The following is a 20,782-nucleotide window of genomic DNA, read 5'->3' on the forward strand; positions in this document are numbered from 1 at the left end:
TTTTTCCCCCAATGTAGAAATAAAGACATCAATTGGGTACAGATCTGTTCCAGGGTTGCCAGCATTCAGTGAGTGGATTCCTGCCTTGGCAGAGGGAGGGGCGTGGCCGGCCGGCCGGGGGCGTGGCCTGGCGACAGGGGCGTGGCCCTCTCCGGGCTCAGAGCCCGCCTCGCGTGGCCCCGCCCCCAGCCTCGCGTGGCCCCGCCCCCAGCATCCCGCGCCGAGGTGCGCCGAGCTGCAGACCAGCGTCATGGCTGCTTCGAGACCGCCCCAGCTCGAGGAGCTGCTGGCCGAGGCCTGTCGGGCCTTCCGGGATGAGTTCGGGGCCGAGCCCGAGCTGGCCGTGTCGGCGCCGGGCCGCGTCAACCTCATCGGGGAGCACACGGACTACAACCAGGGCCTGGTGCTGCCCATGGTGAGGGGCTGCGTGGGGGCCCCGCGTCCGCCGCTCGGGCCGCGGGGGAGCGCGGGCCTCGGGTGGGCGGGGTGCGGGGCGGGGCGGCCGAGGCTGGGGGTCGAGCACCCCGGAGAGACCCCGGAAGGGCCGTTTTTTCCACGTGCTAGGAAGGCGGGCAGCCGAGGCCCTCTCCCCCCAGGCCCGCCCTCGGGGGCCGCTGACCCTCGCCTTGAACCTGGAGGCGTGTGTGTTCGCCTCCCGTAAAATGTGGGGGTCCCTGTAGCACGTAGAAGGGGGCTGGGCGGGCCGCCGCCGTCGGTGGGCCCCAAACTGCAGGCCTGGGTGAATGTAGCCCTCATCTTGCTGGGTCAGCCGCTTCCACTCACCGAGGAGGAAACAGACCCAGAGAGGGCTAGGGAGCTGCACAAGATCACACAGCTGGTTCTTTGTGTGTGAACCTGGAGGATTCCTTCCAGCTCTCAACCTTTGACTCTATCAACCTCACTGCACCACTCAGGAAGTGAATGATGACCACAGACTCGGGGTGGACGGGGGTGGGGAGGGAAGAGAGCATTGCAAAGTGGGGAGGCATAGAGCTCATTTCACCCTGTTCACCCTTGGAGCTAGCTCTTTATCTGCCCCTTGCCTCACAGTGGGGAGCCCATGCTCTGGGCAAAGTCCACATTGTGCTCTGTCCACCACTGGCTCCACCCCTGAAGACCCAGAGGCCAGTGCTCCAAGCCCCCAAGGCCTGCTCAGCACTCAGGCCCTTTCCGAAGCTCACTCACTCCCTTCTAGTTGTGCAAATTCCCTACTCTTCCTGCCTGCCTAAGGCAACAGAGACCTGGGATTTGAATCCTGGCTCCTCCCATCATGTAATCATGTAAGGGGCAGTCAGGACAGAGTCCAGGGTATCAGGTCCCTCATTTGTACCCTGGGATGCCCTGCCTTGGAAACCTACCTCATGGTGAATCCAGTGGCTAAATGGGTCCTGTAGCCGTGAGGTGGCCTCGTGTAAGCTACACATGCTCCTTGTCCCTCCTGCCAGGCACTGGAGCTTGTGACCCTGATGGTGGGCAGCCCCCGAACAGATGGGCTTGTCTCTCTTCTCACCACCTCTAAAAACGCTGATGAACCCCAGCGACTGCAATTCCCACTGCCCACAGCCCAGCGATCTCTAGAGCCTGGAACCCCGCGATGGGCCAACTATGTCAAAGGAGTGATTCAGCATTACCCAGGTATGGGACCCAAGCCTAGGTCAAGTTCCTGTAGCGCCTTGGAGTGCCACCTCTCAGCCACAAAGCCCATTCAATGCCAGGTGCTAGGGACAAACGCCTCTACTCCCAGCTACTCAGGAGGCTAAGATCTGAGGATCGTGGTTCAAGGCCAGTCCAAGTCGGAAAAGTTCGTGAGACTCTTATCTCCAATAAACTACCAGAAAAGTCAGAAGTGGATCTGTGGCTCAAGTGGTAGAACACTAGCCTTGAGGCAAAGAAGTTCAGGGACAGCGCTCAGGCCCTGAGTTCAAGCCCTAGGACTGGTGGCGCACACACACACACACACACACACACACACACACACACACACACACACACACACACACACACACCCCATAGACACACACACAAGCCCATTCACACACACACACACACCATAGACACACACACAAGCCCATTCAGCCATTGGATACACAGTGTAGAAGGTTTGCAGAGTGTGAGGAACCTGATATCTCAGGAGATTCTGGAGCTTTCCTCAGGCCTCAGCTTGCTAGCTTCTAGAGCCCTAATTCAGGAAGACAACTAAGAAGATTGCCTGGCAACTTCAAGAGGGCCGAGTAGGTTGGTGACCCCTGAGTTGACACACACATGCCCCGGGAGCAGCTTCCAGCACAAACTTTTCCTGGTTCCATCCAGCGCCCTCTTACCATCACCATTCTTTCCCCCGCAGCTGCCCCCATCCCTGGCTTCAGCGCAGTGGTGGTCAGCTCAGTGCCCCTGGGGGGCGGGCTCTCCAGCTCTGCGTCTCTGGAAGTGGCCACATACACCTTCCTCCAACAGCTCTGCCCAGGTACCTCCGAGGCCCTACCCCCTCACCCACTCAACTTCCCTGAAGTTTGTGGATCACAGCTTCTTCCTCTCCTTAGGGCGGGGATAGGGGTGGGGGGCATCTCCTTAGACTGTCATTGGAGCTAATGCTGCTCCACTATGGCCACCCCTCGTGCCCCCTTCCTGGGCCCCCAGCTTCCCTACCTCACCCTGTGCCACAGACACGGGGGCAATAGTTACCCGGGCCCAGGTGTGTCAGCGGGCCGAGCACAGCTTCGCAGGGGTGCCCTGTGGCATCATGGACCAGCTCATCGCGCTGCTGGGGCAGAAAGGCCATGCGCTGCTCATTGACTGCAGGTCAGGGGCTTCCCCTCCCCCACCCTTAGGTGGCAGCCTGTGCCCACTGTGTGGCCTGGCAAGGGGACCCTTGACGGTGTCATCTCCCCCAGTCCCAACTCTTCCATCGCAGGTCCCTGGAGACGAGCCTGGTGCCGCTGTCTGACCCCAAGCTGGCTGTGCTCATCACGAACTCCAACGTTCGCCACTCCCTGGGCTCCAGCGAGTACCCCCTGCGGCGACGCCAGTGTGAAGAAGTGGCCCGGGCCCTGGGCAAGGAGAGCCTTCGAGAGGTGCGGCTGGAAGAGCTTGAGGGTGAGAGCTGGCCAGACTTGTTTTGTCTGCAGAAGGCCGGGCTTCCCGCCGGGGCCTCCGTGTAGCTTTGACCCTGCTGTCCAACTCTTGATCACTTGGGACTTTTGTAATGTTCTTCCTGCTTCCTCCACAATACTGCTTCATCAGCAGGGCTTGAAGTTACGCCAGTACTGTGGCATTTATTTACATCCCTGCCTTTTTGTTGTTGTTGGTGGTGGTCGTGGGACTTAAAACTCTGGGCCTGGGCGCTGTCCCTCAGCTCTTCAGTTCAAGGCCAGCGCTCTACCACTTGAGCCACAGTGCCACTTCTGGTTTTCTGGTGGTTCATTGGAGATGAGTCTCATGGACTTCCCTGCCTGGGCTGGCTTTGAACAGCAGTCCTCAGATCTCAGCCTCCTGAGTAGCTAGGATGACAGGCGTGAGCCACTGGCGCCCAGCTCATCCCTCCCTTTCTTGAATTTTTTTTTTTTTTTGGTGCCAGTACTGGGGCTTGAACTCAGGGCCTCATGTTCTTGGCTAGCTGTTTTGCTCAAGGCTGGCATTTTGCCACTTGAGCCACCGACACCTCCACTTCTGACATTTTGCTGGTTAATTGGAGATGAGTTCCTCAAATCTGTTTGGTATGGCTTCAAACCAAGATCCTCAGATCTCAACCTCCACAGTAGCTAAGATTATAAGGTGTGAGCCACTGATACTCAGCCTGAAATCTGGTGCTCTGCCACTTTTTCTTTTTGGTCATGGGGCTTAAACTCTGGGCCTGGGCGCTGTCCCTCAGCTCTTCAACTTACGGCTAGCACTCTACCACCTGAGCCACGGCCCCACTTCCAGCTTTTTCTGTGTATGTGGTGCTGAGGAATCAAACCTAGGGCCTCATGCATGCAAGGCATGCACTCTACCATTGAGTCATTTTCCCAGCCCCTGCTCTGAGTGGCTCACTACCTAGGGGCAGCGTGAGATCCAGTGGCTAAGCCCTGTTCCTCCCCAGCGGGCAGAGAGCTGGTGAGCAAGGAGGGCTTGCGGCGGGCACGGCACGTGGTGGGTGAGATCCGGCGCACGGCCCAGGCAGCTGCCGCTCTGAGACGCGGGGACTACAGAGCCTTCGGCCGCCTCATGGTGGAGAGTCACCACTCGCTCAGGTAAGGCCTTGGGGTGCCCCCACATCTCCTGGGCCCAGGTGGGTCCCAGGCCCACCCTCCTCCTCCTCTGTCCACTTCAGGGATGACTACGAGGTGAGCTGCCCGGAGCTGGACCAGCTGGTCGAGGCTGCACTATCCGTGCCTGGTGTGTATGGCAGTCGGATGACAGGTGGCGGCTTTGGTGGCTGCACAGTGACACTGCTGGAGGCCTCTGCTGCTTCCCGTGCCATGCAGCACATACAGGTGGGTGAATGCCAGAGCCCGGGAGGGCAGGAGAGGCAGGTGCCCTGGTCTGCCCATCACTCAGGCCCGCACCTCTCCCCCAGGAGCAGTACAGCGGCACAGCCACCTTCTACCTCTCTCAGGCCGCCGATGGAGCCAAGGTGCTGCACTTGTGAAGCACCCCTGGGTGGCAGGCCCTGCCGCTCCGCCTCCAGCACCTGCCTTCTGCTTCTGGGTGCTCAATAAACTTGTGCCTCTGACCGTCCAGCCCCCACCTGCCTCTAGAGGTGGGTGCGCTGGGGTCAGAGAAGAGATGGTCAGAATCGCTGCTCTGCTCCCCGCGGGCGCGCCTCAGGCCTGTGAAGACAGTGCAGTAGCCAGACGGTAGCAAAGTGGTTTATTAAGTGCAGAACAAAGGCTGGAACCTGGTTGTGCTGCTGGTCCCAGCTCTTTGGTTACAAAGGGGTTTTGCTAGGGCAGGGGGCAGCCAGAAGGGCCCAGAACCTTCTAGGTCCTCTGGCCCTTCATTGCTTTTCAAAGGACTCACCTCTGCCTCTGTGATTAGCATACAGCTGGATGGACCACTGGGGGTCCAAGAGTAAAGTAGCTGCGGGGGGGGGGGGGGGGGGTGGGGTGGGGAGAGAAGGCAGGGAGGGGGCCCCAGGTCCAAGGCACTGAGGACATTGGGTGGATCAGGTTTGGAAGAACTGTTGGTCCACCTGGGTGTTGAGGGTCCCACTGGTGGTCAGTGTCCGGCTTACAAACTCCTGGGTCACGTGCCGGGTGAGGGAACCCCCCGCCTCCAGCCGCTGTGACCCCAGTGTCAGTCCATCTGCCGGGGGAGAGAAGGGAGAGATTCTGCTTGGCTCTGTGCTCCCAGGAGTCAGGGGCCCCTCGTCCCCGGTGACTTACCCATGAGGAAGGGCTCGGTGGTGCTGGTGTGCGTGGTGGTGATGCTGCTGAACTCGCCCTGCAGCGGGTGCTGGAAGACCCCGGGGTGGCTGCCCAGCTGTGGGAAGGGGCCTGCAGCAGACAGACCAGCCGCTCAGAATGGCGTGCGGAAAAGGCGTGGCCAGATAGGGCTGGGACGAAGAGGCCCGCAGGCTGCCCTACCTCCATCCTGGGACTCAATAGTGATGATGCCCTCCCTCTCCGGCCCGAAGCCCTCTGTTGTCCGGGCCTGCACCTTGAACTTGTAGGGCACGTTTTCGCTGAGGCCGGGCACCGTCAGCCGGCTCTCCAGATTGTCTCCATCCACCCGGAAGGTGGTGGCGGGTCCTGCCCAGGAGAGATGCCTTCAGCCGCCTGGGGCCCCCATTTCCATCCTTCCATCATCCCCCCTCCTGCTGTCCTAGGACAGGAAGTACCTCCTCCTTGGGCCATCTCACAGGTCACCAGGTAGCCCAGGATATCTCCATTGGGCCTCCGTGGCCGCTCCCAGCTCAGCTGCAGCGAGTCGGGGCTGAGGGCTGTGAACACCAGCGGGCCCGGGGCACTGGGGGTGCTCAGGGTGAAGGCAGAACCTGCAGGCAGCGGCAGAGGCTGAATGAGTGCGTGGGGAGCGCGGGCGTGATGGCAGCTGCTGTAGGGCAAGACTGCTTACCTGGCAGGGGGCACAGAGGACTCTGAGGGTGCACCTGGGATTCGATGGTGATCACGCCCTCGCGCTCCCGGCCCCAGCCCTCCTGGCTCTGAGCTCGTACTCGGAACACGTAGGACTGGTTGGGCAGGAGGTCTTCCACCACCACTGAAGTTTGGCCCGGGTTGGGGATGTTGAGTCGGTACAGGTCGCCTATGAGGAGGGCAGGCCAGAGAGCGAGCGGCTTTATTCCCACCTCCAGCCCGATCCCGTCCCTCCCTGGGCTGCCACCCACAGCTGCTCAGCACCCACCATGTCTGCCTGAGGTATGGCTATAACCTGGTGTGGCTGACATTCCCCAGTTCCCACAATGGCTAGCAGAGGCCTGGGGTGTGTGAGGCCTTGTTAGGCTAAACCTAGCACAGGAAGTGACCAAGAAAGGCCCAGGAAGAAAGAAGGCAATGAGAGGAGCTGGGGCCTGTGGGGTGAAACCTCAGGTTAGGTGTGGTTTGGGTGAATTGCTGGCCATCTGGGGAGCCCCAGTGGCACAAGTGGCATTGGCGCTGTGGGCAGCCGGGCCTCACCGCCGTTCAGCAGCTGGTACTCCACGCTGTAGCCCAGCAGCATGCGCTCGCTCTGGGGCTCCTGCCAGCTCACTTTCAGAGATGTCGGCCCCAGGGCTGAGAACACCAAGCGTGTGGGTGTGTCGGGCACGCCCACCGCGGCTGCTACGCCCACCGTGGCTGCCCGAGAGTCTGGAAAACAAGAGGAGCCTTAGTAAGTCCAAGAGATGGGCTGAGGTCTCTGGGTAGATTCACAGCTTACCTAGCCTTGCTCACTTGGCTCGCCTACACCGACCATCTGGGCAGTTCATTTACCTTGCAACCTTCTATTCGGGCCACCCAGCACCTCCCACACAGCTTCAGAGATGGTGTAGCCCTGGCCTGTGCCAAGGGAGTGAGCCCTGAGTCTGCCTGCCAGCCCACCCCATCGACGGCTGGCCTGGCCCCTCTCCTAGCCCTAGTCCTGTGTGCACCTCGGAAGGGCAGCTGTGGTTAGGCTTTAGCACAGATGAGAGTGATGCGCAGTGGTTAGCGCTGTGGGTGGGGCGGCGTCCGCAAATGGAAAGAGGCCCAGGCATGATGGGACTGTGATGGTGGTCCAATGGCAGATGGAGAGGGCAGCCATGCGGGTGGGAGGGCCGTTCCTGTACTACCTGGGTGCCAGGAGGGCACTGCTGACTGCCCAGCCAGGATTATAGAGTCTTGGGAGCCCCTGGAGGGGGAGAGCCCCTTCCTCTGAGCTCGACTCCAGGACCCCAGCGCCCAGGACAGCGGGAGCCTGCTCCTCCCTTCTTCCCAGATGGGAGGGAGGCCTAGGGCAGGACAAAACAAGATTCAGAGGGGGCAGTGTGCTCACACGTGTGGATCCACACACATGCCCTTGAGGGTAGGCAGTGGAGGCCTGTAGGAGCTGGGAAGTCTGGCCTGGGAAGGCTCGGCCAGGGCCACTCACCCTGGGAGGACAGGGAGGTGAGTGTGGAGTAGTCCCGGGGCAGCGTGGCCGAGTGTTCAGTGCGGGTCAGCGAGTGGTAGTCTCGGGTGAGGGTGGAGGATGTGCTCAGCATACGGTGAGACAGGTGTGGACTCAGGTGGGTGCCGTAGGCGGCGTTGGCTGCCGTCATCCTGTGCAGGGAGTTGGCACTGCCAGGGAAGGCGAAGTCCATCCGGCCATTCACCAGGTGCTCTAGGGGGACAGGGACTGGTCAGCTCAGCCTTCTCGGACCCGGAGCCTCGGGGGCTGTTGCGGTCCTGGGGTCACCTGCCCTTGGAGTAGAAAACGATCTCTTGACTACCAGGCGAAGCCCCGTGTCCCCAGAGGGGTCTGTGTGTTGGACCCCTGGGCCCAGAGCTGGCCAAGGGCGTGTGCCCCAGTCCCAGGGGCACCGGGATCCTCGTGGATGTGAGAGCCCTAAGAATCCTGGCGGCAGCGGGCAGAGGCTGTGCGGGGAGCCCCGCCCCAGGCTCCAAGGCCACAGCCCCCCGGGCCGGCGGTCACCTCCGGGAGGCCTGGGCGTCGTGCAGCGCCCCCCTCCGCCCTCAGGGTCCCTGCTGCCCGTGGCGCCTTCGTCGTCTGAGCGCCCGCTGCTGGCCGACAGGCGCGGGATGAGCTCCGGGGGCAGCCGCCACGTGACACGCCGCAGGTCCAGCTCCTCCCCCGGCAGGGGCTCCAGCTTCCAGCCGCTGCCGCTGCCGCCGCCGCCACCGCCGCCGCCGCCTTGGGAACAACGAAGGGCCGCATTGGCACGGCCGGGGCGGGCGGGGTGGACATGGCCAGGCCTGGTGCAAGGCTGGGTCTGTTGGCGTGGTGTCGCTGCTCGGTGGGGACAGGAGGAGCCCCAGCAAGCCCAGGACATGACCAGCAGCAGCCCAGCTGAATGCCCCTATCCCAACATGGCCAGGGGGCCTCGCTGCGTGGGGAGATCCTGGGCAGCGGAGGACTTACTCAGGGCATTGGGTAACAGGCAGCCTGATACACAGACCAGAACACTGAGCCAAGCTGGTGGCCCACACCTATCATCCTAGCTACTCAGGAGGCTAAGATCTCAGGATTCCTGGTTCAAAGCCAGCCAGGCAAGGAAAGTCCAGGAGACTCTGATCTCCAGTGAACCACCAGAAAAAGGAAGTGGTGCTGTGGCTCAAGGAGTAGAGCACTCGCCTTGAGCTCTAGAGCTGAGGGACAGGCCCCAGACCCTGGAGTTCAAGCCCCAGTACTGAAAAATGAAAACTGGGAAGGGTGGGTGACTCATCCAGAGTCTCACAGTGGAGTCGGAGCAAGAAGTGCGCATCCGGGAGTCTCACCGCATACCCGGAATCAAGGGGGAACAGCCAATGGAGCATGGGGCCCCCACTTCCGTTCCCTCGGGCCCTGCCACTGCTGCTCAAGGCTCTGCCTTAGGGGTTCTCTCACATAGGCTGGCCCCTAGAAATCAGCTGGATATCAGTCCTGCTGTGAACCCTAGGTTACAAAGCTATAGTCCCGTGTGCACGAGCCCACACAGATGTGGGCTGGTCTGATGGTCTTCAGCCCTCCGGGCAGGTGTTTGACTGTCCCTGTGTACATGCAGGTGTGCATGTGGTACAAAGTGCCCCCAGCAGCTCTGTCCCCTTTGTACCTTCAGGGCTGTGGATGTTTGGGGCTGAGAGGGAATGTGGCTAGTTGGTGGCCCCCTTGGCTGTGTCTGGATGCCAGGGATAATGCCGCTCTGTACCCAGGACCCTGGCCTTCTCTGCGTCTCACTCACCAGTGTCATCGGAGACGCTGGGCCTCTGGCTGCTGGCTGGGGAGCGCAGCACATCGTCGCTGTACATGAGGTAGTTCTCGTAGTCTTCCCCGCCCTGGGCGTCCACGATGGGGATGTCCGGGATGATGGGGACTGCAGGGCGGGAGGAAGTAAACCAGGGGCTCCAGCTGTGGCCTCCTGTCCCCTGGCCCACCCCGCGCCTCTCCTGCCTGCCACTCACTGGACATGGGCCTCTTGGGCTGAGTGGCCAGGTTGATGATGGCCTCCCGCTCGGGCCCCCAGCCTGCCCCATTGCGCGCCTTCACCGTGTAGCGGTATGGCTGAGATTCTCGCAAGTTCTCAATGAGCAGCATCCGTTTCTTGGGGTTGTCCACCAGCACCTTCTTCATGGGCCCAATGGGTCCTGAGGCATGAAGGAGAGCACTTTGGGGTGTTGCTCGGGTTCCTGCCTTGCCCCAGCCCTGACCGGGCTGTGCTTCAGGATGGTGAGGACTGAGGTGGCGCGTGGAGCTGCTGAGGTGTCCTGCCATCAGCCAAGCTCTTAGAACCTGGGAGTGCCTGACTTGGGAGGTGTCACCAGCTAGCCAGTGGGGGGAGCTGAGTGAATGGAGAACCAGCAGGAGACTCAGTGGCTCTGATGTTGATTTTACCGACTGGCCAGTGGTCTTCCGTGCAAGGTGCCCCTACACGAGCTCACTCAGGAGGCAAGGCTGCTGTCAGGATAACTCCTACCCTGTGCCCTCTGCAGGGCGAGAAAGTATGACAGCTTTGGGGCAGTGGAAGGCAAGAGGCCTGGGCATTCTCAGTGACTTTTTTTTTTTTTGTTCCCCAGTCCTGGAGCTTGAACTCAGGGCCTGGGCGCTGTCCCTGAGCTTCTTTTGCTCAAGGCTAGCACTCTACCACTTGAGCCACAGCGCCACTTCAGGCTTTTTCTATGTGGTACTGAGGAATCGGACCCAGGGCTTCATGGGTGCTAGGCAAGCATTCTACCACTAGGCCCCATTCCCAGCCCTCTCAGTGACTTCTGAGGGAGCTACGGACATGGAGTGCATTGAGATCTGAGGACTGTGGTTCCAAACCAACCCCTGGGAGGAAAGTCCATGAAACTCTCATCTACAATCAGCCACCTAAAAGCAGGGAGTGGGGCTGTGGCTCAAGTGGTAGAGTGTTAGCTCAGATACAGTGCTCAGGCCTGAGCTCAAGCCCCAGGACCAGCAAAAAAAAAAAAAAAAAAGCTACCTGGTAACCAGTTCAGAAAGATGCCTCTGGGCCTGTGATGCCAGAGTGCATGAATGGGAAGCAGCCAGGCAAAGACCTTACAAAAACAACAACAAAAAACCCCACCTATGTGGGGCTGGGACGGTGGCTCAGTGGTAGAGTGCTTGCCTCGCATGCATGAGGCCCTGGGTTTGATTCCTCAGCATCACATACACAGAAAAGGCCAGAAATGGTGCTATAGTAGAGTGCTAGCCTTGAGCTGAAGAGCTCAGGGACAGCGCCCAGGTCCAGAGTTCAAGCCCCATGACCAACCAAAAAAACAACAACAAAAAAAACACCTATTCTGGGAGTTGATGGCTCACACCTGTAATCCTAGCCACACAAGAGGTTGGGATCTGAGGATGGCGGTTCAAAGCCAGCCTCTCAGAAAAGTCTGAGAGACGCTTATCTCCAATAAACGACCCAGAAAAAGCCAGAAGTGGTGCTGTCTTACTCAAATTTGTGCACTAGCCTTGAGCACAAAGAGGTTCAGGGACAGTGCCCAAGCCCTTAGTTCAAGCCCCAGGACTGATAACAATAATATTAATAATGATGCCATGATAAAGACCCACCAAAAAAACTTCCACGATGCCTTTTGCTTGCCCATTGACTGGATCAAAGAACCCAGGAACAACCTGAAGCCCCACGCCTCCCTGTGCCTCAGTGTCCCTCCCCTTCCTCTGTGGTGTTGGCAGGGTGGCCAGGAAGGGGCCCGCCAGTCCTTACGGTTGTCCTCGTTGACCAGGCCGTAGCAGACCTCGTAGGCTGTGATGTCGCCATTGGTCTCAGCGGGCTCGGCCCAGCTGAGCTGGGTCACCGTGGAAGATACGACGTTGAAGGCCAGACGCCCGGGCTCGCTGGGCACTGGGGGAGGGGTGGGAAGAGTCCTGTCAGAGGCGGCGGGGGGTGGGGGGTGCTGGCAGCAGGGGGAGATGGTGGAGGGCGGGGACGCGAGGTCTCACCTTCCTGGTGGGTGCGGCAGGACACCAGGGTGCTGTAGGGCCCCTCACCCTGAGACCCGTAAGCACACACCCTCATCTCATAATCGCAGTAGGGGTACAGGTTGGTGAGCTCCACCGAGGGCACCTTGCTGTCGATCAGGTGGGCTTCTGATTCGGGGTCTCCCTGGATCCAGTACTTGACCTGTTCAGAGGGGAGGGGGCTGGTCAGCAGGAAGAGGCAAGCACCAAAGCCACTGACCCCTTGTCCTCTTGACCCCTTGGGGTTTGCATGTGGGCTCGTGTAATACAGGGAAATTCCTGAAAGGCTCAGGAGTGGGTTCTTCCTGGGGGTACAGATGGGGTTTCTTCTGGCCATTGGTGCTTGGGCCTGCTGGTACTGAGTATGCACATCCCCATGGCCTCCTTCCTTACCCGGTACCCCAAAGGCTTGCCAGGAGGGGGCAGCCAGTTGAAATGGATCTTCCTGGACCCGGCGGCCTTGGCGTTGGGATTCTGGGGAGCGCCCGGGTCACCTCCAGAGGGCGGCAGTGACGACAGCGTCTGACTTACGAAGTTGCGGTCCAGTTCATCTGCGGATCAAGGTAGAGCTGGCCGGCTGGCTCAGACCTCCTCACCACCAGGGGGCACCAGACTCAGTTCAACACCCAGGCTTCCCCCACTCAGGTCTTTCTCACCTGCCTCCTGGGAAGGCTGGAGCCACGGAGGGCCTCACAGCAAGCTTCAGTGGAGATGGGGGATAGAGGGGGGGACTGGTGGAGGGGGAGGGAATCTGCCACCCTTAGCAGCCAAGAGGAATGTTCTGGCCATACTTATTCTTTTTTCTTTTTTGGTCATGGGGCTTAAACTCTGGGCCTGGGCACTGTCTCTGAACTTTTGTGCTCAAGGCTAGTGCTCTACCATTTGAGCCACAGCGACACTTCCAGTTTTCTGCTGGTTCATTGGAGATAAGAGTCTCATAGACTCCTGCCTGGGCTGGCTTTGAACCATGATCCTCAGATCTCAGCCTCCTGAGTAGCTAGGATTACAGGTGTGAGCCACTGGTGCCCAGTTCTGTAAAAAATTAAAGGTTGGGAAGGTGGCTCAGCAGCAGATCTTGCCTCCCATGCATAAGGCCCTGGGCTCCATTCCTCAGCACCACATAAGCAGAAAAGGCCCAAGTAGTGCTGTGACTCAAGTGGGAGAGTGCTAGCCCCAGCCTTGAGTTCAAGCCCCATGACCACCACCACCAACAACAACAAAATTAAAAAGGCCAGGCACTGGTGGCTCCCATCTTTAATCCTAGCTACTCGGGAGGCTGAGATCTAAGGATCACAGTTCAAAGCCATCCCAGGCAGGAAAGTCTGTGAGACTTATCTCTAACCACCAGGAAACCAGAAGTAGAGTTGTTCAAAGTAGTGGAGTGCTAGCCTTGAGCAAAAGGCCTTAGAGAGGGCACCCAGGCCCTGAGTTCAAGCCTTATGATTGACCAAAACAAAACACCAAAAACCCAAGAAATTTGCACTGTGTACATGAAGGTACCATTAAATAGGGTGCCCCTGGCCTCATGTTTGTGCTGGCTGACTCTGGCAGTCCTGCCTGAGAGGTTCCCCAGCCTCCCTCCCTCCCTCTCCACTTGCTTGTGCCAGCCCCAGACTCTGCCCACCTTTCTCTCCAATGATGACAGTGGCTATGTGGGGTTGGCCCAGGCGGGCTCCAAATTTGGGGTTGCTGAGCTGGATGTGGAACTGGCGGATCTGGCGGCCTCGCAGGAGAGAGTCGACTTCCTGCAGCTCCAAGAGCTTCACCTGAAGCTCCTTCCAGGTCTCCCCAGGGTGGAAGAGCAGCTCACCCTCCATGGGGACATAGTCCTGGGAGTGGGAACATTGAGGTTAGATCAGGACTGCAGGAAGAGGCAGTTCAGACATTACAGCCAGGCCTGGTAGCACAAGCCTGTAATCCTAGCAAGTGGGAGGCTGGGGCAGGTGGATAGTGAGTTTGAGACCAGCATGAACTACAAAGTAGGTTCCAGGCAAGCCTAGACAGTGTCTACTGAGTAAGACACTGACTGGAAAACAACAAAATTAGAGCCTTTGGGGCTGGGGGTGGGGATTCAGGGTCATGGCCACACCCTTCCCTGTCAAGTGTGGACATGAAATGGCTCCTGTTTACGCAGCACCTCTGACAGCACTTTAAATATTAGCTCGCATAACCCTCCGGCAGTGGGAGGCAGAGATTTTACAGACAAGAAAATGGAGCCCTGTACGGGGTTAAGGAACTTGCCAAGGTTCAGACAGGAAGTCGTGCAAGAGCTGGGATTTGGACCTAGCATACAGAGACACAGGCTGGCAGAAGCCCTGGATCTGCAGGTCCCATGTGGGAAGAGAAGCAGGTTGAGGCTCTGGAATCTGAGATCCTGCTTGGACCTAAACCTTGCTGGTTGAGTAGGGCATTCTTACCAATGCCAAATTTATTTTCCCAATGCCCAGGAGAGAGAGAGAGAGAGAGAGAGAGAGAGAGAGAGAGAGAGAGAGAGAGAGAGAGAGAGAGAGAGAGAGAGAGAGAGAGAGAGAGAGAGAGAGCCTTCCCATTTTATACCACTAGGTGGCGCTTCAAAGTAATATTTCATTTTCTGGTGTGGTTTGCTAGGCCGGTTGGGAGAGGTAGCCCAGAGCAGATAGGAAAGCCTACAAGTGGAGGAAAATGGAAGAAGCAGATGTGGCCGGGTTCTGGTGGCTCACACCTGTAATCCTAGCTACTGAGGATGCTGAGATCTGAGAATCTCACTTTGAAGCCAGTCTGGGCAGAAAAGTCCCCATGAGACACATATCTTCAATTAACCACTCAAACTGGAAGTGGAGCTGTGGCTTAAAGTGGTAGAGCACTACCCTTGAGCAAAAAGAGCTCTAGGGCAGAGCTTAGTTTCTGAGTTGAAGCCCCACAACAGAGAGAGAGAGAGAGAGAGAGAAGCTGATAAGGACATGTCAAGAATTCAGTATCAGCTGGTGGTGCTAAAGGCTCATACCTGTAATACTAGGGACTGAGGAGCCTGAGTCTAAGGATTGAGATTTGAAGCCAGTTTAAGCAGAAAAGTTGGCCAGTCTTCAACTAACCACCAAAAAGTCAGATGTAGAGACGTGGTTCAAGTGGTAGAGTGTCAGTCAGCAGTAAAAAAGCTAAGCCAAAGCAGGGTGCTGGTGGCTCATGCCTGTAATCCTAGCTACTCAGGAGGCTCCCTTGAGTCCAGGAGCTCTGAGCTCAAGTGTGCTATGCTGATCAGGTGTCTGCACCAAGTTTGGTATCAATATGGTAACCTCCTTCAGCTCAGAGCTCCTGGACTCAAGCAATCCTCCCGGCTCAGCCTTCTGAGTAGCTGGGATTATAGGTGTGTGCCACTGCGCCTGACTCCCTTAGCTTTTTTGCTCAAAGCTAGTCCTTTACCACTCCAGCCACAGCTCCATTTCTGGCTTTTTCATTGTTAATTGGAGATGAGAGTCTTACGGACTTTCCTACCTAGGCTGGCTTGGAACAGATCCTCAGATCTCAGCCTCCTGAGTAGTTAAGATTACAGGTATGTGCCACTGGTGACTGGCTAGAAATTTTTTCTTGAACTGTCAACTACCTAGGCATCTTTATACAAGAATAACAAGAAAGCCAGTTGTTTTTTGTATAATATGGTATAGCCAGGAGATTTATAAAGATAGACACTTCTTGGGATTTTTTTTTTTTTTTTTTTGGTCACTCATGGGAGCTGAACTCTGGGCCTGGGCACAGTCCCTCAGCTCTTCTGCTCAAGGCTAGCACTCTACCACTAGAGCCACTGCGCCACTTCCAGTTTTTTTCTGCTTATATGTTGTTGAGGAATCCAACCCAGGGCCTCATGCATATGAGGCAAGCACTCTACCACTGAGCCACCTTCCCAGCCCCCTCTTCTTGGGAATTTTATGGGAGCATTGCAGTAGGGAGGTGAATGGCTCCTATCAAATGGAAGAAAGTAAAGAAAGCAAGGGCGTGGCTGGGCTGCCTGGGCCTGCCAGGTACATATTCACTGTTTGTTGAATGGATTGGTGGGGCCAGTGGACTACACTTTATTTATTATTTGGTCATGGTACTTGAACTCTGGGCCTGGGCTCTGTCCCTCAGTTGTTCAGCTCAAGGCGAGTGCTCTACCACTTGAGCCACAGCACCACTTCCAGTTTTCTGGTGGTTAATTGGAGACAAGAGTCTCACAGACTTCCCTGCCTGGGCTGGCTTTGAACCATGATCCTCAGATCTCATCCTCCTGAGTAGCTAGGATTACAGGCTTGAGCCACGAGCACCTGGCATAGACTTTATTAATTTAACGATTTTTTTGGGGGGGTGGAGATTTGAGGGGATTGCTGAACTTGGCTAGTTAGGTGTTCTACTGCCTGAGCCATGTGTCCAGCTCTGAGAGAATTTTTGGCTTAAACTTTTAAATATTGATAATAAATTCAGAATTAAAGATGAAAACAGCCTGGGTCCAGTGGCTCACCACATCTGTAAACTCAGCTACTTAGAGGCTAAGTTCTGGAGGATCACAATGCAAAGTCAGCCTAGGCAGAAAAGTCCATGATACTCCATTTCCAAGACAGCAAGCAAAAGGCAGGGCTGGAGGTGTGCCAGCTGAGCAAGCAAGCTGATCAAGCATGAAGCCCTGGGTTCAAACCCCAGTACTAAGCTGGGAAGGTGGCTCAGCAGTAGAGTGCTTGCCTTGCATGCATGAGGCCCTGGGTTTGATTCCTCAGCACCACATAAGCAGAAAAAGCCAGAAGTGGCGCTGTGGCTCATGACCGACAAAAACCAAAAACCAAAACCAAACAAACAAAAAACCCCGGTACTAGCCCAAAAAACAGAACTGGGCACCAGTGGCTCATGCCTGTCGGTCTAGCAACTCAGGAGGCTGAGATTTGAGGATCAAAGTTCAAAAGGCTGCCCTGGGCAGAAATGCCCTGGAGACTCTTATCTCTAATGAGCCATCAGAAAACCGGAAGTGGTGCTGTGACTCAGGAGCTAAAGTGCTCCCCTTGAGCTGAAGAGCTCAGGAATGGTCTGGACAGGTCACCGGCCCATCTAGGAAGAAGGGGCTTCCTAGCAGCAGTGAGGCTTTGGGCGCTGCCACCCTCACTTGGAGGGAGTGAGGCGCCCCTGCGGAGGGTGGCAGGCTCAATAGGATGTCTTTGGGGGAAGCCAGCTTTGGGGGTTGGTTACCAGGGACTCCAGTAGCTGCCATGTCCTCCTGCTCAGGCTTAGGAACCTAGCCCGGGCCCGCTGGGGCTGCGCTGTGTCCTTGGAGCGGGGTGAAGCTTACCCGGTTCCCCTGAGCCGTGCTGTCCTGGGTACGGTAGGACACCTGGGATTTGCCGTTGTCCAGGATGCGCCGGGTGACGGGGATGCGGGCCACCTGCTCTCCGCGGCTGACCGAGTACTCGGGTCGCTCAAAGGATACCACTCCGCTGGCTGCAGGGAGCCATGTGCCCATTAGGGGGCGCTGTTCCCAGTCCCTTCTCATCTCCATGCCCCCCCATCCCCCCCCACCCAGCAGGCAGGGAGTGTCTAGGGCCCTGTGGATCTTGGGAGGATGAGCACCATTATCATCATCATGGAAGCCATGGTTCGTGCACTGACCAAACTCTTGGAGCAAGGCCTGCACGGGTTCCAGACTAGCTGGTGCCGCCCGGCCCTGTTCTGCCTCTAGGAGGATATCAGCAGGGGCAGACCAACCTTGCTCCTTGATGATGGTGATGTTTACCAGGCGGCGACCGAGGGTGGCTGTGCCCACGGGGACATCGATGGCCTCCACCAGCAGCTGCTTCTCATCATCATCCTCAGGCCGGATGAAGAGGGGCACCCGCACGTCCACCAGCTCCACCCCCTCCTGGAACTCCACCATGCCCCGGGCGTCTGTGGAGAGGGGGTTAGGTGTGTGGGGGGGTGTCACCTCGGTGGGAGGGGAGAGGGAGCCGCACTGAGCGCCTGCCCGCCTACCTTGCTCTGCGGTGAGGGTGTAGTAGCCGGGGGCCACCTTGAGCTCGTGGAAGGCTCGCTGCTCCACCTGCTTCTCTGTCAGTTTCAGCAGGGTTTGCTTGGCTGAGCGAGGAGCCATCAGCACCGTGTCCACAATGGTGTGGTCTTGCCTGGATCGAGGGGGAGGGAGTCAGCGAGTGGAGGTGTGAGCCTGCCTCTTCCTGTCCTCTCTACATCAGGCCACAGGATAGAAGATAGCAGAGCCAGGCATCAGTGGCTCATGCCTGTGATCTTAGCTACTTAGGAAGCTGAGCAGAAAAGACTGAGTATCACTGTTCAAAGTCAGCCTGGGCAGGAAAGCCTGTGAGATTTTTGTTGTTGTTGTTGGTCGTGGGGCTTGAACTCTGGGCCTGGGTGCTGTCCCTCAGCTCTTCAGCTCAAGGCAAGCACTCTACCATCTGAACCACAGCGCCACTTCCGGTTTTCCAGTGGTTCACTGGAGATAAGAGTCTCACAGACTTTCCTGCCTGGGCTGGCTTTGAACCATGATCCTCAGATCTCAGCCTCTTGAGTAGCTAGGATGACAGGCGTGAGCCACAGGGGCGTGGTTTCCATGAGATTCTTATCTCCAATCAACCATCAAAAGGCTGAAAGTGGAGGTGTGGCTCACTTGAGTGCCAGCCTTGAGTGAAAAAGCTAAGAGATGGCGCTTGAACCCTGAGTTCAAGCCCCATGCGCGTGTGCACACACACACAATTCTAAAAAGACAGCAGGAAGGGCGGTCTTAGTAGCCAGGCAGTGTGGAGGTCCACGCAGGGTCCTCCTCCCTCATATGGCAGCCAGAGCCAAGCTGCTGCTGTACCTTCTTTTTTTTTGGGGGGGGGGAAGGGGTCCGGTCGTGGGGCCTGAACTCTGGGCCTGGGCGCTGTCCCTCAGCTCTTCAGCTCAAGGCGAGCGCTCTACCACTTGAGCCACAGCACCACTTCCAGCTTTTTTCTTTCTGCTTATGTGGTGCTGAGGAATCGAACCCAGGGCCTCAGGCATGCAAGGCAAGCGCTCTACCACTGAGCCACCTTCCCAGCCCCTGCTGTACCTTCTTGAACCCTACCGGTTCAAATCCTTGTGCTGGGTCCTGATAGGCAAGCTGATGGTTGAGCAAGCTACTTAACCTCTCTGATTCTCAGCTTCCTTCTCTGAAAACTGGAATACTGATGGCCCCTTTAGAACAGGTGGATGAGAGGGTGGGCTAAGGTAACCAGGCCCATTGTGAGCATGCAGAGAGCTGGCAGAGCGCTGCTTCCTGACGGCCAAACACTGTTATTCTGATTTCTCTGTCTCTGCATGGAGGTCCCTGTCTCCTGCACCCTCTGAAGGACCAAGACCCACAGGGAAGTAGGCAAATAGCTGTGTGGTCTGCTGTCTCTCAGAGTGAGGGCTTCGCACTGGTAGGTCACACATAATCCTAGCTACTCAGGAGACTGAGGTCTGAGGATCGCAGTTTGAAGCCAGCACAGGCAGACACATTTGAGAAACTTTTTTTTTTTTTGCCAGTCATGGAGCTTGGACTCAGGGCCTGGGCGCTGTCCCTGAGCTTTTGTGCTCAAGGCTAGTGCTCTACCACTTTGAGCCATAGTCCTATTTCTGGTTTTTTTGGTGGTTAATTGGAGTTAAGAGTCTCACTCGGACTGTTCTGCCCAGGCTAGCATTGAACCTGGATCCTCAGATCTCAGCCTCTTGAGTAGCTAGGATTACAGGCTTGAGAAACCTTGTCTTCCATTAACCAGCAAGAAGCTGTATGTAGAAGTGTGGCTCAAGTGGTATAGATCAATCAGTCTTGAGCAAAAAAAAAGAAAACTCAGGAAAATTACAAGATCCTGAGTTCAAGTCCCAGTCCTGGCACAAAAGGAAAAAAAAAATAGAAAAAGCAATGGTCTGGAAAAGGAAGGGAGAAAGACACACACATCGCCCCTCCCCCCCAAGAGATGTAGGCGCTGCAGGGGACAGATAGGTTAGTGGCAGGAGCTGGCCCATGCCATCAGGGTATCTTTACCTCACTACATTTTTTTGTCAGTCATGGGGCTTGAACTCAGGGCCTAGGCACTGTCCCTGAGCTCTTCAGCTCAAGGTGAGCACTCTACCACTTGAGCCACAGCGCCACTTTTGGCTTTTTCTGTGTAGGTGGTACAGAGGAATCGAACCTGGGGCTTCGTGCATGTTAGGTAAGCACTCTACCACTAGGCCATGTTCCCAGGCCCTTCAACTCACTTTTTTCCGGCATTTGGCTGCTGCCTGTGGGGACAAAGGGCACAAATGAGCCAGAGAAGCCCTGAGGTGCAGACATGCTCTGCCTAGGGGTTTGAACACCTGCTCCCCACCCCCCGCCCCACCCCCGGCCTGGGGATCCTGGCTGCCAGGCCTGGCTTTGGCAAGGCTTTCGTGGAACTTGGCTGCACCCCCTACCCCCTCCCCTCCCCAAGGCACCCCAGGACTCACCGGAACTTGGTCTGCTGGAGCTTTTGTGCGCCTGAAACTTGCCTGTACACTTCATTCAGCTGCCAGGCAAGGGTGGGTCATGAGGCTGGGCCTGGGAGCCAGGCACCATGTGGGCTTTACCCAGGGGGTCCCTCAGGGCACATGGGGGCATTCCCCGAGAGCCCGACTCTATTACGTCCCAGGATGATATGCCAGGCACTGATCCAAAAGGCCCCACTTCCCAGCCTAGAACAGTGTGGGTTCTGTGGCTGCTGACCTCTGCCCTCCAACCTGGCTGCCACTGCCCCCAGGCCCAAGTCCCCACTCAGCTGTTCCTCTGGGTCCTTACATTCTCCTCCACCTCCCGGCGCAGCTGGTCACACTCTCGGGTGCCAGGCTTCATCAGGTTCTCCGTGCAGAGGCGAGTGAGGCGCAGGGACAGTCCGTAGGGCACTGGGAGTAAGCAGGAGAGTCATCAACACCAGGCATGGCGGGCACCAGTGGGCAGGCTCTGCAGCCACCGTTTCCAGCACCAGGGACCACGGCCCCCCCCCCTCACCCAGCTCTGCGGGGTTGGAGCTGGCGGCGTGCGTGGCAAAGCCAGGCCGCTGCACGTTGTTGGTGATCTTCCAGCGGACGGTGTCCCGCCCCTTCAGGTTCCCGCTGCGCAGCATGGGCGTGTCCAGGTGGTCCGAGGCCATGAGGTTCTCCCGCAGCATGTAGTGGTCTTCCTTAAAGCCCACCATGTGGCCTGTGAGGAAACGATGCTCAGCCAGGCTCGGCCCTAGACCCGCCC

At 57.6% G+C, this 20,782-nt stretch overlaps 2 protein-coding genes across 10 annotated transcripts in view; one reads left to right on the forward strand and one right to left on the reverse strand.

Annotated features, from left to right (window-relative positions):
- Positions 1 to 209: 209 nt before the first annotated feature.
- Galk1 (galactokinase 1) lies at positions 210 to 4,774 on the forward strand. Its single transcript, XM_069993008.1, has 8 exons — positions 210 to 415; positions 1,446 to 1,635; positions 2,345 to 2,464; positions 2,664 to 2,799; positions 2,912 to 3,093; positions 4,079 to 4,229; positions 4,310 to 4,472; positions 4,556 to 4,774. Exons 1-8 carry the CDS (start codon positions 251 to 253, stop codon positions 4,625 to 4,627), a joined length of 1,179 nt encoding a protein of 392 aa, XP_069849109.1. The 5' UTR covers positions 210 to 250; the 3' UTR covers positions 4,628 to 4,774.
- Positions 4,775 to 4,831: 57 nt separating this feature from the next.
- The window catches only part of Itgb4 (integrin subunit beta 4), a 35,064-nt gene continuing 19,113 nt past the window's right edge, over positions 4,832 to 20,782 (reverse strand). For 4 of the 9 annotated variants that reach the window (XM_069993002.1, XM_069993001.1, XM_069993000.1 and 1 more), the window contains exons 20-41: positions 20,546 to 20,737; positions 20,336 to 20,439; positions 20,008 to 20,066; positions 19,780 to 19,803; positions 17,536 to 17,684; positions 17,272 to 17,451; positions 16,859 to 17,007; positions 13,196 to 13,400; positions 11,965 to 12,122; positions 11,554 to 11,734; positions 11,318 to 11,455; positions 9,555 to 9,737; positions 9,335 to 9,466; positions 8,089 to 8,307; positions 7,546 to 7,776; positions 7,247 to 7,405; positions 6,615 to 6,785; positions 6,055 to 6,243; positions 5,819 to 5,974; positions 5,565 to 5,729; positions 5,364 to 5,474; positions 4,832 to 5,283 (exon numbers count right to left, since the gene is read on the reverse strand). In XM_069993002.1, coding sequence (XP_069849103.1) covers positions 5,144 to 5,283; positions 5,364 to 5,474; positions 5,565 to 5,729; positions 5,819 to 5,974; positions 6,055 to 6,243; positions 6,615 to 6,785; positions 7,247 to 7,405; positions 7,546 to 7,776; positions 8,089 to 8,307; positions 9,335 to 9,466; positions 9,555 to 9,737; positions 11,318 to 11,455; positions 11,554 to 11,734; positions 11,965 to 12,122; positions 13,196 to 13,400; positions 16,859 to 17,007; positions 17,272 to 17,451; positions 17,536 to 17,684; positions 19,780 to 19,803; positions 20,008 to 20,066; positions 20,336 to 20,439; positions 20,546 to 20,737 — 3,395 coding nt within the window. In that variant the 3' untranslated portion in view covers positions 4,832 to 5,143. The remainder of the gene's footprint in view (positions 5,284 to 5,363; positions 5,475 to 5,564; positions 5,730 to 5,818; positions 5,975 to 6,054; positions 6,244 to 6,614; positions 6,786 to 7,246; positions 7,406 to 7,545; positions 7,777 to 8,088; positions 8,308 to 9,334; positions 9,467 to 9,554; positions 9,738 to 11,317; positions 11,456 to 11,553; positions 11,735 to 11,964; positions 12,123 to 13,195; positions 13,401 to 16,858; positions 17,008 to 17,271; positions 17,452 to 17,535; positions 17,685 to 19,779; positions 19,804 to 20,007; positions 20,067 to 20,335; positions 20,440 to 20,545; positions 20,738 to 20,782) is intronic. The other 5 variants (XM_069993005.1, XM_069993004.1, XM_069993007.1 and 2 more) reach the window with 3 other exon arrangements.

The sequence above is a fragment of the Dipodomys merriami genome, unplaced genomic scaffold (assembly GCF_024711535.1).
Source record: "Dipodomys merriami isolate MVZ:Mamm:240054 unplaced genomic scaffold, mDipMer1.0.p SCAF_42, whole genome shotgun sequence".
Taxonomy (NCBI): Eukaryota; Metazoa; Chordata; class Mammalia; order Rodentia; family Heteromyidae; genus Dipodomys; species Dipodomys merriami.

Excerpts from the sequence above, each read along its gene's own strand:
- Galk1 (XM_069993008.1), top strand. The coding sequence starts at position 251 with ATGGCTGCTTCGAGACCGCCCCAGCTCGAGGAGCTGCTGGCCGAGGCC. Across the intron at positions 416-1,445 it reads AGGGCCTGGTGCTGCCCATG|GCACTGGAGCTTGTGACCCT; the intron begins GTGAGGGGCTGC and ends CCCTCCTGCCAG. Across the intron at positions 4,473-4,555 it reads GTGCCATGCAGCACATACAG|GAGCAGTACAGCGGCACAGC; the intron begins GTGGGTGAATGC and ends CCTCTCCCCCAG.